Here is a 12125-nt window from a genome sequence, read left to right as displayed (position 1 = left end):
AAATACATTCTCCCATACTGTAGGGTACCTTTTCGTTCTATTGATGGTGTCTTTTGCTGTACAGAAGCTTTTCAGCTTAATATTGTCCCACTTGTTCATTTTTGCTATTGTTTTTCTTGCCCGGGGAGATATGTTCAAGAAGAGGTCACTCATGTTTATGTCTAAGAGATATTTGCCTATGTTTTTTTCTAAGAGTTTTATGGTTTCATGACTTACATTCAGGTCTTTGATCCATTTTGAATTTACTTTTGTGTATGGGGTTAGACAATGGTCCAGTTTCATTCTCCTACATGTAGCTGTCCAGTTTTGCCAGCACCATCTGTTGAAGAGACTGTCATTTCCCCATTGTATGTCCATGACTCCTTTATCAAATATTAATTGACCATATATGTTTGGGTTAACGTCTGGAGTCTCTAGTCTGTTCCACTGGTCTGTGGCTCTGTTCTTGTGCCAGTACTAAATTGTCTTGATTACTATGGCTTTGTAGTAGAGCTTGAAGTTTGGGTGTGATATCCCCCCTACTTTATCCTTCTTTCTCAGGATTACTTTGGCTGTTTGGGTCTTTGGTGTTTCCATATGAATTTTTGAACTATTTGTTCCAGTTCGTTGAAGAATGTTGCTAGTAATTTGATAGGGATTGCATCAAATCTGTATATTGCTTTGGGCAGGATGGCCATTTTGATGATATTAATTCTTCCTAGCCACGAGCATGGGATGAATTTCCATTTGTTAGTGTCCCCTTTAATTTCTCTTAAGAGTGACTTGTATTTTTTAGGGTATAGGTCTTTCACTTCTTTGGTTAGGTTTATTCCTAGGTATTTTATTCTTTTTGATGCAATTGTGAATGGAGTTGTTTTCCTGATTTCTCTTTCTGTTGGTTCATTGTTAGTGTATAGGAAAGCCACAGATTTCTTTGTGTTAATTTTGTATCCTGCAACTTTGCTGTATTCCGATATCAGTTCTAGTAGTTTTGGGGTGGAGTCTTTAGGTTTTTTTATGTTCAGTATCATGTCATCTGCAAGTAGTGACAGTTTAACTTCTTCTTTACCAATCTGGATTCCTTGTATTTCTTTGTTTTGTCTGTTTGCCGTGGCTAGGACCTCCAGTACTATGTTAAATGTGGGGAGAGTGGGCATTCCTGTCTCTTTCCCGATCTCAGAGGAAAAGCTTTCAGCTTCTCGCTGTTCAATATGATGTTGGCTGTGGTTTTATCATGTATGGCCTTTATTATGTTGAGGTACTTGCCCTCTATACCCATTTTGCTGAGAGTTTTTTTCATGAATGGATGTTGAATTTTGTCAAATGCTTTTTCAGCATCTATGGAGATGATCATGTGGTTTTTGTCTTTCTTTTTGTTGATGTGGTGGATGATGTTGATGGATTTTCGAATGTTGTACCATCCTTGCATCCCTGCGATGAATCCCACTTGGTCATGGTGTATGATCCTTTTGATATATTTTTGAATTCGGTTTGCTATTATTTTATTGAGTATTTTTGCATCTACGTTCATCAGGGATATTGGTCTGTAATTTTCTTTTTTGGTGGGGTCTTTGCCTGGTTTTGTTATTAGGGTGATGTTGGCTTCATAGAATGAGTTTGGGAGTATTCCCTCCTCTTCTATTTTTTGGAAAACTTTAAGGAGAATGGGTATTATGTCTTCTCTGTGTGTCTGATAAAATTCTGATGTAAATCCGTCTGGCCCCGGGGTTTTGTTCTTGGGTAGTTTTTTGATTACCGTTTCAGTTTGTTTGCTCATAATTGGTTTGTTTAACTTTTGTGTTTCTTCCTTGGTCAGTCTTGGATGGTTGTATTTTTCTAGGAAGTTGTCCATTTCTTCTAGGTTTTCCAGGTTGTTGGCATATGGGTTTTCATAGTAGTCTTTAATAATTCTTTGTATTTCTGTGGAGTCTGTCGTGATTTTTCCATTCTCATTTCTGATTCTGTTGAGTTGTGTTGATTCTCTTTTTCTCTTAATAAGTTTGGCTAGAGGCTTATCTATTTTATTTATTTTCTCAAAGAACCAGCTCTTGGTTTCTTTGATTTTTGCTATTGTTTTATTCTTCTCAATTTTGTTTATTTCTTCTCTGATCTTTATTATGTCCCTCCTTCTGCTGACTTTAGGCCTCCATTTGTTCTTCTTTTTCCAGTTTCGATTATTGTGATGTTAGACTATTCATTTGGGATTATTGTTCCTTCTTCAAGTGTGCCTGGATCGCTATATACTTTCCTCTTAAGACTGCTTTAGCTGCATCCCACAGAAGTTGGGGCTCTGCGTTGTTGTTATCTTTTGTTTCCATTTATTCCCTGATCTCTATTTTAATTTGTTCGTTGATCCATTCATTATTTAGCAGCATGTTATTAAGCCTCCATGTGTTTGTGAGCCTTTTTGTTTTCTTTGTAGAATTTATTTCTTGTTTTATACCTTTGTGGTCTGAAAAGTTGTTTGGTAGAATTTCAATATTTTTGAATTTACTGAGGCTCTTTTTGTGAGCTAGTATTTGGTCTATTCTGGAGAATGTTCCATGTGCACTTGAGAAGAATGTATATCCTGTTGCTTTTGGATGTAGAGTTCTATAGATGTCTATTTGGTCCATGTGTTCTACTGTGTTGTTCAGTGCCTCTGTGTCCTTACTTATTTTCTGCCCAGTGGATGTATCCTTTGGGGTGAGTGGCGTGTTGAAGTCTCCTAAAATGAATGCATTGCATTCTATTTCCCCCTTTAGTTCTGTTAGTATTTGTTTCACATATGCTGGTGCTCCTGTGTTGGGTGCATATATATTTAGAATGGTTATATCCTCTTGTTGGACTAAGCCCTTTATCATTATGTAATGTCCTTCTTTATCTCTCATTACTTTCTTTGTTTTGAAGTCTATTTTGTCTGATATTAGTACCGCAACCTCTGCTTTCTTCTCTCTGTTGTTTGCCTGAAATATGTTTTTCCATCCCTTGACTTTTAGTCTGTGCATGTCTTTGGGTTTGAGGTGAGTTTTTTGTAAGCAGCATACAGATGGGTCTTGCTTTTTTATCCATTCTGTAACTCTGTGTCTTTTGATTGGTGCATTAAGTCCATTTACATTTAGGGTGACTATTGAAAGATATGTACTTATTGCCATTGCAGGCTTTAAATTCGTGGTTACCAAAGGTTCAAGGTTAGCCTCTTTAGTATCTTACTGCCTAACTTAGCTCGCTTATTGAGCTGTTATATACACTGTCTGGAGATTCTTTTCTTCTCTCCCTTCTTATTCCTCCTCCTCCATTCTTTGTATTTTGGTTGTTTTATTCTGTGCTCCTTCATGTTTCCTTTAACTGCTTTTAGTGGGTAGTTGATTTTATTTTTTTGCCTTTAGTTAGTATTTGGTTGGTCTGCTCTCTTTGCTGTGATTTTATTTTCTCTGGTGACATCTGTTTAGTTTTAGGAGTGCCCCCGTCTAGAACAGTCTCTCTAAAATACCCTGTAGAGGTAGTTTGTTGGAGGCAAATTCCCTCAGCTTTTGCTTGTCTGGGAATTGTTTAATCCCTCCATCATATTTAAATGATAATCGTGCTGGATATAGTATCCTTGGTTCAAGGCCCTTCTGTTTCATTGCATTAAATATATCATGCCATTCTCTTCTGGCCTGTAAGGTTTCTGTTGAGAAGTCTGATGATAGCCTGATGGGTTTTCCTTTATAGACGACCTTTTCCTCTCTAGCTGCCTTTAAAATTCTTTCCTTGTCCTTGATCTTTGCCATTTTAATTATTAGGTGTCTTGGTGTTGTCCTCCTTGGGTCCTTTCTGTTGGGAGTTCTGTGTATTTCCGTGGTCTGTTCGATTATTTCCTCCCTCAGTTTGGGGAAGTTTTCAGCAATTATTTCTTCAAAGACACTTTCTGTCCCTTTTTCTCTCTCTTTTTCTTCTGGTACCCCTATAATGTGGATATTGTTCCTTTTGGATTGGTCATACAGTTCTCTTAATATTGTTTCATTCCTGGAGATCCTTTTATCTCTCTCTGTGTCAACTTCTATGCGTTCCTGTTCTCTGGTTTGTATTCCATCAATGGCCTCTTGTATCTTATCCATTCTGCTTATACGTCCTTCCAGAGTTTCTTTCACTTCTGTAATCTCCTTCCAGGCGTCTGTAAACTCCCTCCCCTTTTCATTGTGGAGAGATAGTTTGCAGAGCTGGTACGAATGATGGCTGGATTAACTTTCCTTCTTGTTGGTTTGTGGCCTTCCTCTCCTGGGAAAACAGCGACTTTTAGTGGCTTGTGCTGGGCAGCAATGGAGTTTATCTCCGCTGTTGCTGTGGGCGTGGCTTGCCTCGGGCGGGTGCTCCACCATGGTGGAGCCGCGTTGGAGGGGGAGCGGCCAGGAGGCTATTTATCTCTGTTAGGGGCCTCCATGCTCCCTTCTGCCCAGGGGGTTAGAGTGCCCAGAGTGTCCCAGGACGCTTCCGTCTGGTTTTGGGGTCCCTTTAAGACTTCCAAAAAGCATGCGAAAAAAACAAAAAAAAATGCCACTCGCTTTTCTTTGTCCCCGGGCGCCGGCCTCAGGGACCCGCTCACAGGTCTTGCTGTCGTTTTTCCCTAGTATCCAGGATCCCACGCATGCACTGTGTCTGCGCTCTGGTCCGGATGGCTGTGGCTGGGTGTTTAGTAGTCCTGGGCTCCATCTGCCTCCCTGCTCCGACTCCTCTCCTCCTGCTGGGAGCTGGGTTGAGGGGCGCTTGTGTCCCGCCGGGCTGCGGCTTGTATCTTACCCCCTTCGTGAGGTGCTGGGTTCTCGCAGGTGTGGATATGGTCTGAATGTTGTCCTGTGTCCTCTGGTCTCTATTCTGGGAAGAGTTGTGTTTGTTATATTTTCATAAATATATGTGGTTTTGGGAGGAGTTTTCCGCTGCTCTACTCACATTGCCATCTTGGCTCCAATAATGTCCATGAGATTTTTGCCTATCTTTTTTTCTAAGAGTTTTATGGTTTCATGACTTACATTCAGGTCTTTGATCCATTTCGAATTTACTTTTGTGTATGGGGTAAGATAGTAATTCAGTTTCATTCTCTTACATGAGCTGTCCAGTTTTGCCAGCAGCATCTGTTGACAAGACTGTCATTTCCCCATTGTATGTCCATGGCTCCTTTATCATATATTAATTGACCATATATGTTTGGGTTAACATCTGGGGTTTCTATTCTGTTCCACTGGTCTGTGGCTCAGTTCTTGTGCCAGTACCAAACTGTCTTAAATACTGTGGCTTTGTAGTAGAGTTTGAAGTTGGGGAGCGAGATCCCCCCTACTTTATTCTTCCTTCTCAGGATTCTTTAGCTATTCAGGGTCTTTGGTGTTTCCATATGAATTTTTGAACTATTTGTTCTAGTTTGTTGAAGAATATTGTTGGTAATTTGATAGGGATTGCATCAAATCTGTATATTGCTTTGGGCAGGATGGCCATTTTGAAGATATTAATTCTTCCTAGCCAAGAGCATGGGATGTGTTTCCATTTCTTATATACTATGCTGTTTTTAATGGCTGTCTAATATGCTTTGACTTAGTCGTGTGAATCCCTCTTCAGTATTTTCGTTTTTTAATATTATCTTGGTTATACTCATGCATAAACTTAGCTTTTTTGTGAGATGTCCTCTTGTGTGCACATCCTACAGAAAATTCTATTAGAGTTTTGATCATAATTGCATTATATCTGGAGAGAATTCAACTGTTAAAATAGGAAGAAGTCTCATGACAGACATGGTATGTATATCCATTTTTTTGCTTGCTTTATGTCTCATAAAACTTCTCTTTTTTTTTTAATGGTTCTACCTGTTTCCTAAGTCTATTCTACTTCTGTTTGGGAAGTGCATACCCTTGTATAGTGGGTAAGCAAAAAAGAATGTAGGGTCTGTGCTTAATCTGCCAGAGCATGAGTCACTTCTTGTTCGTATGAGCTTCAGGGAATTACTTTAGCTTTTATTCCTAAGCTTTCTCATCTGAATGATGAGGTAAATAACAGCACCATCTCAGAGGATTAGTACAAAGAATAAATGACATAAAATATGTAAAGCACTTAGAACCATTCCTGATAGAACCATTCCTGATACATGGTAACTACCTACTAATTGTTAGCACTTATTATTTGTGGGTAGTATATGGCTTTTTAATTCCTTCTGCTACTGAATTGCTTTTACATTTTCTTTCAGGTTTTTATTGTGAAATCATATATTCCCAAACAGTGTATCAGTCATATGTATAATTTAGAGAGTAATAATCAAGCAAATACTTCATTACCCACCACACAGCTTAAGGAAGGAGACATGCAAATACCATACAAACCCTCATGTACTCCTTTCTTGTTTCATTTTACTCTCTTTCCTTCAGGAGTAACCATTATCTTGAATTTCGTTAATAATCCATGTATTTTTCTTCTTCATTGTTATACAGTCTTTGTAAATAATTCTAAAGATAAACTATTTGGTTTTGTTTCCCTTAGGATATCCTAAGGAGAAACAAACTATATACTTCTCTGTGAGGGGCTGTTTTTGTGCAGAATATTATATTTTATAGGTTTCCCAGTGTTGACACTGGTAGCTCTCATTGATATTTACTGTTGCATCTACCACTGTAGGAAAAACTGCAGTTTATTTTCCTTTCTTCTGTTGACAGCCACGGAGATTATTTCCATTTTTTTTTTGTTCTAATACATTATTGTATGTCTCTTGGTACACGTGTACATCTAGTGTATATAAGGTGATTCATTGGGTATTTTAATGCTTAGTTTTATTAGATAATTCCAAGCTGTTTGCCAAAATGATTGTACCAATTTATAGTCTCACCAATAGTGTGTGAAAGTCCTTGTATTTCCTCATCAGTGTTTGATTTAGTAATGTTTAAAACTTTGCCATTCAGGTTAAGTGTTAAATGTGTCTCCTTGTGACTTTCCTTTACCTGTCTGATAACTAATGAGGTTGGGCCTCTTATATATATTGTCCATTTAGTTTTCCTGTTCTTTACATGCCCATTTATTGTCTTCTTTCATTTTTTTTTTGAAATTGTCTTTTCATATTAATAGGAGTTTTTAAATATATTCATGATACTGCTCCCTTGTTGATTAGATAATTCCAGACCTCTTCTCCCAGTTTGTCAAACTTATCATTTGCTTTCCTTTTGGCTTCTTATGATAATCTCATTCTTAAATTTAATGTAATATTTATTATTTTTTTATAATTCGCATTTTGTGTCTTGTTTAAGAAATATTTTCCTACACAGAGATCAGGAAGATATTCTCCTATATTTTTTTTTAAAGTTCCACATTTCTTATGTTGTCACACTTCAGTTTTACCAGGAATTATCTTAATTTGTTGTGTCAGGTAGGGATTCAAGATTTGTTTATTTCTTTGTAAATAACTGGTTTAATCGGTTTTTGTTAACAGACTGTCTCGGTGATCTGCATTCCTCTGTCATAAATTAAGTTTTCATATGGGTGGGTATGTTTCTGGGCTCTCTTTTCTGTTGCACTGATTTAGCTGACTCTGCCTCTGCCAGTACCAAGTTATCTATTTACTGTAGCTTCATAGCATGGCTTTTGATATCTGGTGGGGCAAACATCCTAGCTTTTTTGTTTTTTCAGGCATGACTGCTATTATTAACTCTCTGGTCTTCGATATAAACTTGAGAGTCTGCTGGGCAAAGTCTATAAGAACTGAGGATTTTTGTTGAAATTACACTAAGTATGTAGATTCCTCTGCTGAGCATTAATATCTTTACAGTATTGAATCTCTCCATTTGCTTTGTCTTCTTAAATGTCTTTCAGTAAAGTTGTATCATTTCTCCAGTAAAGAGCTTGCATACCTTTTGTTATATTTGCCAAATTAGTGTATAGCTTTTCTATTATAAAAATTTTTTATAATTACTTTTTCTGTTTTTCTCCCTTTAAATGTAGCAATTTACTTTGTATCTAGCAACCTTATTTAAAATCTCTTATTAATGATGAAACCTTACAGCTTATTTCTTGATTTTTCATAAATTATGACAGTTTTATTTCTTCCTTTCTAATCCTTCTTGTTTAACTTTCTCAATGGCCATGACTTCTGGGATGTGCTTAATTCAAGTGGAATTGGTGTACATCCTTGTCTTGTTTAAAGAGAGTGTTTTTAAGTTTCAGCATTAAATAAGAGCTTTGTTGCAGATTTTTGTTTTTTACATCTCACCCCTACACTCCCACTTGTGACTCTCATTCTGTTTTAGAAAATAAATGAACAGGAAAATAAATGCTTTTATTTCCACAGCCTGTCACTGTGCTTGGTACATTATAGCTGTTAGTTTGTTGCTTAAATGAATGAATGTGGCAGGACTACTTGAGCCTTATGTTTTTCATTGCTGTGCAGCAGCAATTAAAAAAAATGCTTAGTAAATCTTGAAGAGTCAAAAGTCATTAGTGACTGTATTTACATTTCTAATGTTTCAGGAGAGGACATTAGTATATTGAATTTTAGAATTTGAATAGAAATATTTTGAAAATAGACCATATTTATCTGTTTCTCATGGTTTCTCTGTTTCAACATTGCAAATTAAGGATCTGTTTACACTTTAGGTGAATTGTAGACTAAATTTGCTGAAGATTTATTCTGGTTAGGGTCTTTGTTGACCATCTAGTCATATTTTTATGAACATTATTGTAATCTAGATTAGAGCTATAAATTTAGTACTGTAATGGTGTTGTGAAGTTTCTGATTAGAGCCTGAGCAGCTGATAACACTGATCATCAACAAATTTATAATTCACATTAGACACCTTGTGCTTTTTTGCCTTTCCCTGTACCTGTTTTTTTTTTTTTAACAGATGGGGAAATTAAGGCATAAAGGTAGATTCCTTGAATTTGGTGTATTGCTTACTGCAGTACACCACTTTGCCTCTGTGAGAATTATAAACTACTTCATTTCCAGGTATGTGCTGAAATCTCCATTGCTGAGAATCTGCAAATCTTGCTAATAAAGAAAATTCTTACTCAACCATTTTATATGTTTAATTATATTTAGGACGCCTACAGCTGGCTAAAAGTTTTAATTCTGAATTTGTAGAGAAGAGGGGTGCAGTAATTTTATTAAAGGATTTTTTTGGTCATAAAAGGTGCTGCCCATTTTTTCCTTTGCCTTTTTTCTCCCTTAATATCTCCTTCTCATTCAACATTGGCCCATTAGTTCTAGGTTATTGTTTCTCAGCTGAAAGTTTTACCCCCCCCCACCCCCCACCCCTGTCACTTCCCAGGAACATTTGGCAATATTTGGAGACATTTTTGCGTATCACAGCCATGGGGCTGCTACTGGCATCTAGTGGGTAGAGGTCAGGGATGCTGCTTTTCATCCAGTAATGTACAAAGTGGTCCCCCCTAATCAAGAATTATATGGCCCCAAATGTCAGCAGTGCTGAGGTTAAGAAACTGTGCTCTAGGTAATGGTGTTAAGTAAACTGAAAAGAGAACGTCAGTACCAATTTGTTGAAAGGCAGTAATGGTGTCTTAGACTATGGACTTAAAAGTTGTGCAGACTTGGTGTTCAAATCTTGTCTCAATCCTTAAGTCATTTTGAGTACCTATATTTAGGTATGTGAGAAAAAAAAGAAAACAAATATGATAACACATTGTGGAATGCTGAGTACATATTTTTTCTGTCTTCCCTTCCCACCTGAACTCCATATACCAGTGACACAGTTTATGTTGTGCATGCCTCTGAGACCTCAGGCAAGTTTTTACACCTTTTGGTTTTCAGTTTTTCATCTGTAAAATGAGTAATATTATATCATAGATTTTAAATATTGTAGCATGGCATAGTATTACATCATATAATATTATATTATTTCCTTATGAAATGCAAATCACATGCTCTTATGACTCTTATGACTGGTATGTAATAAGTACTTAGTATTTGTTTTTAATTGTTATTGATAACTTTACATTCAGATTGTAATCATTTGTATTTGCTATCAGAAGTGGTGTATAAAACTAGGTAAGATTGTCCATCAACTGGTGGATGGATAATCAAAATGTGTTCTATCCATACAATGGAATATTATTTGGCCATAAAAAGATATAAAGTACTGATTGTGCTACAGTGGGATGAAGCTTGAAAACATTATGCTAAATGAAAGAAGCCAGTTACAAGAGACCACGTATTATGATCACATTTATATGAAGCATCCAGAATAGGCAAGTCTATAGACGAAGAATGTAGATTAGTGGCTACTTAGGGCTAGTGATGGTGGGAAGGGTGTTAGGGCTAATGCTAAAAAGGGGTTTGTTTGTGAGGTTATAAAAATGTTCTAAAACTGTTATGATGTTTGCATAGCTTCATGAATATACTAACTATTGAATTGCACAATTTAAATAGATAAATTGGGCAAATTATATATAAATGAGGCAAGATGAGGGCTCTCTGTCCTTTCTTTGTTGTTGAATATTTATATTCCTTAATCTTCACCTTGCTTGCCATCTTCTGGTTTCCACAGAAACTAAGAGGATGCATTCCAGTGGAGATAACAGTAATGTTGCTGGTTACTACTCATCACTGATTGAGTGTACTGACAACTATCTCTATATAGATATGCTTAAGATTTTGCCAAATTAGAAAACTGTGTCTCATTTTGGCCCATATATCTTAACACTAAGCAGCTAATCACTTTTTTCAACACATGTATGTTTGTATGCTAACTTGGCCATCAAATATGTAACTGATGTAACAATATGTTTTATATTTATAAATGAATAGCAAGTTAGATAGCTAATTTTCTTTATTGGACATTATTTAGCTAACTATAGTCAATAGCCTAGAGTTAGGAACCCATTAAACAAGCAGGGACATGATAGTTATGAGACCATTAATAATAATAACTCAATAGAATTTCAACAGCTATAGCAATAAATATTTAAATGGAAGGTATACTTACAAACAAATTATATTTTACCTGTATCTATTGATTGCAGTTGTCAGAATATCCCACTCAGACAGGCTTAAGGGAATGGAATTGATGGCTCACATTCCTAAGAAGTCTGTGTAAGGGATGTGTTCAAATGTGGCAAGGTGCAGTTTCAAGCAATTACTTCATGACCCTGCTTCCCTTCACCAGGTTGTGCTCTTTTTTTAGTTGGCTTCTTGGACAGGCTTCCCCCTTATGGTTGTAAAATGGCTGAAGCAACTCCAGGCCTTAAGTCTTCTCAACATTTAGATGAGCAGATACTGAGAAATTTCCTCTCTCAACAGGAGAACACTCCTGGCCTGATGATTCATGCTAGCCTGAGTTGGGTCATGTGCTTTCTAGAACTAAGCTCTATGACTAAGCAAATGGGACAAGCTGATTGACTTTGGCCAGTAGAGCTCAACCCTAAAACCTGGGGTCAACATTATCCAAAACCATATGACAATTTGGGATGAGGTGGTTCACCAAAAGAATTTTGGGCTTTTATTTTTGTTTTTCAGGAGGTCAAATTAGATGCTAGATGGGAGGATAGTTTATATTTTACTATAATGTCTAACATATATACTAGAGCTTTTATTCTTGATATTAATAGCTAAAAAAATTACTGACTTTGTATGTATAGAAGGGGAAAAAACTTTGAGGAAAAATTATGATTGTGACAAGGCCTGAGTTAGTTTCTAGGAGTTGTGTTCACAAGGAAGCTCATTATAAAACTTTATAAGTTTTTGAAATTTGGTGCAATCTTTTTCCTAGTTTTAGGATCCCATTTCTTTAAGTACTATGTGTGGACTTCCTCAGGTCTTTGAACATAGTACTTTTTTGTTTTTCTAACGTCTGTTGTTGCCACATAGCATCATTTTACTTTTTTAACTTAAGCCTTCTAACTCTGTACACACGAATCTAAAATCTTAGGTTACCAGTTTATATATTAATATAGTATAAGTATATATAATACATAATACTAGCTAATACAGGTTAGTATTCCAGTTAAATGCTGTTAACTTACAAAATACAGATACAAATAGCTTGACCAGGATGGTTGCTCTCTTGCATTTTCATCGTGTCATGCAGCTCAATTAGATTGTATTCTTGGGGGGTGGTAGTGTAAGATCTGATTACTTTCTGTGTTTACAATGACCAATTGCTCTTTGCTTCTGGGAAAAAGAAGGCAGATTATTTCTTTGCTAA

The 12125-nt window shown here is 36.4% G+C and overlaps 1 protein-coding gene across 8 annotated transcripts in view; it reads left to right on the top strand.

The window, feature by feature from the left end:
* PCNX1 (pecanex 1) overlaps positions 1-12125 on the top strand; it is a 197405-nt gene that overhangs the window by 66199 nt on the left and 119081 nt on the right. Inside the window, exon 1 of one of the 8 annotated variants that reach the window (XM_036913326.2) lies at positions 8793-8911. The exons of 6 other annotated variants lie outside the window; for them this stretch is intronic. In XM_036913326.2, the coding sequence (XP_036769221.2) occupies positions 8808-8911 (104 nt within the window). In that variant the 5' untranslated portion in view covers positions 8793-8807. Of the gene's footprint in view, positions 1-8792; positions 8912-10992; positions 11088-12125 lie in introns of those variants that run through there. One more of the 8 variants, XM_057488352.1, reaches the window with a different exon arrangement.

The sequence above is a fragment of the Manis pentadactyla genome, chromosome 11, assembly GCF_030020395.1.
Source record: "Manis pentadactyla isolate mManPen7 chromosome 11, mManPen7.hap1, whole genome shotgun sequence".
Taxonomy (NCBI): domain Eukaryota; kingdom Metazoa; phylum Chordata; class Mammalia; order Pholidota; family Manidae; genus Manis; species Manis pentadactyla.
This window is presented reverse-complemented; position numbering and strand designations above follow the sequence as displayed.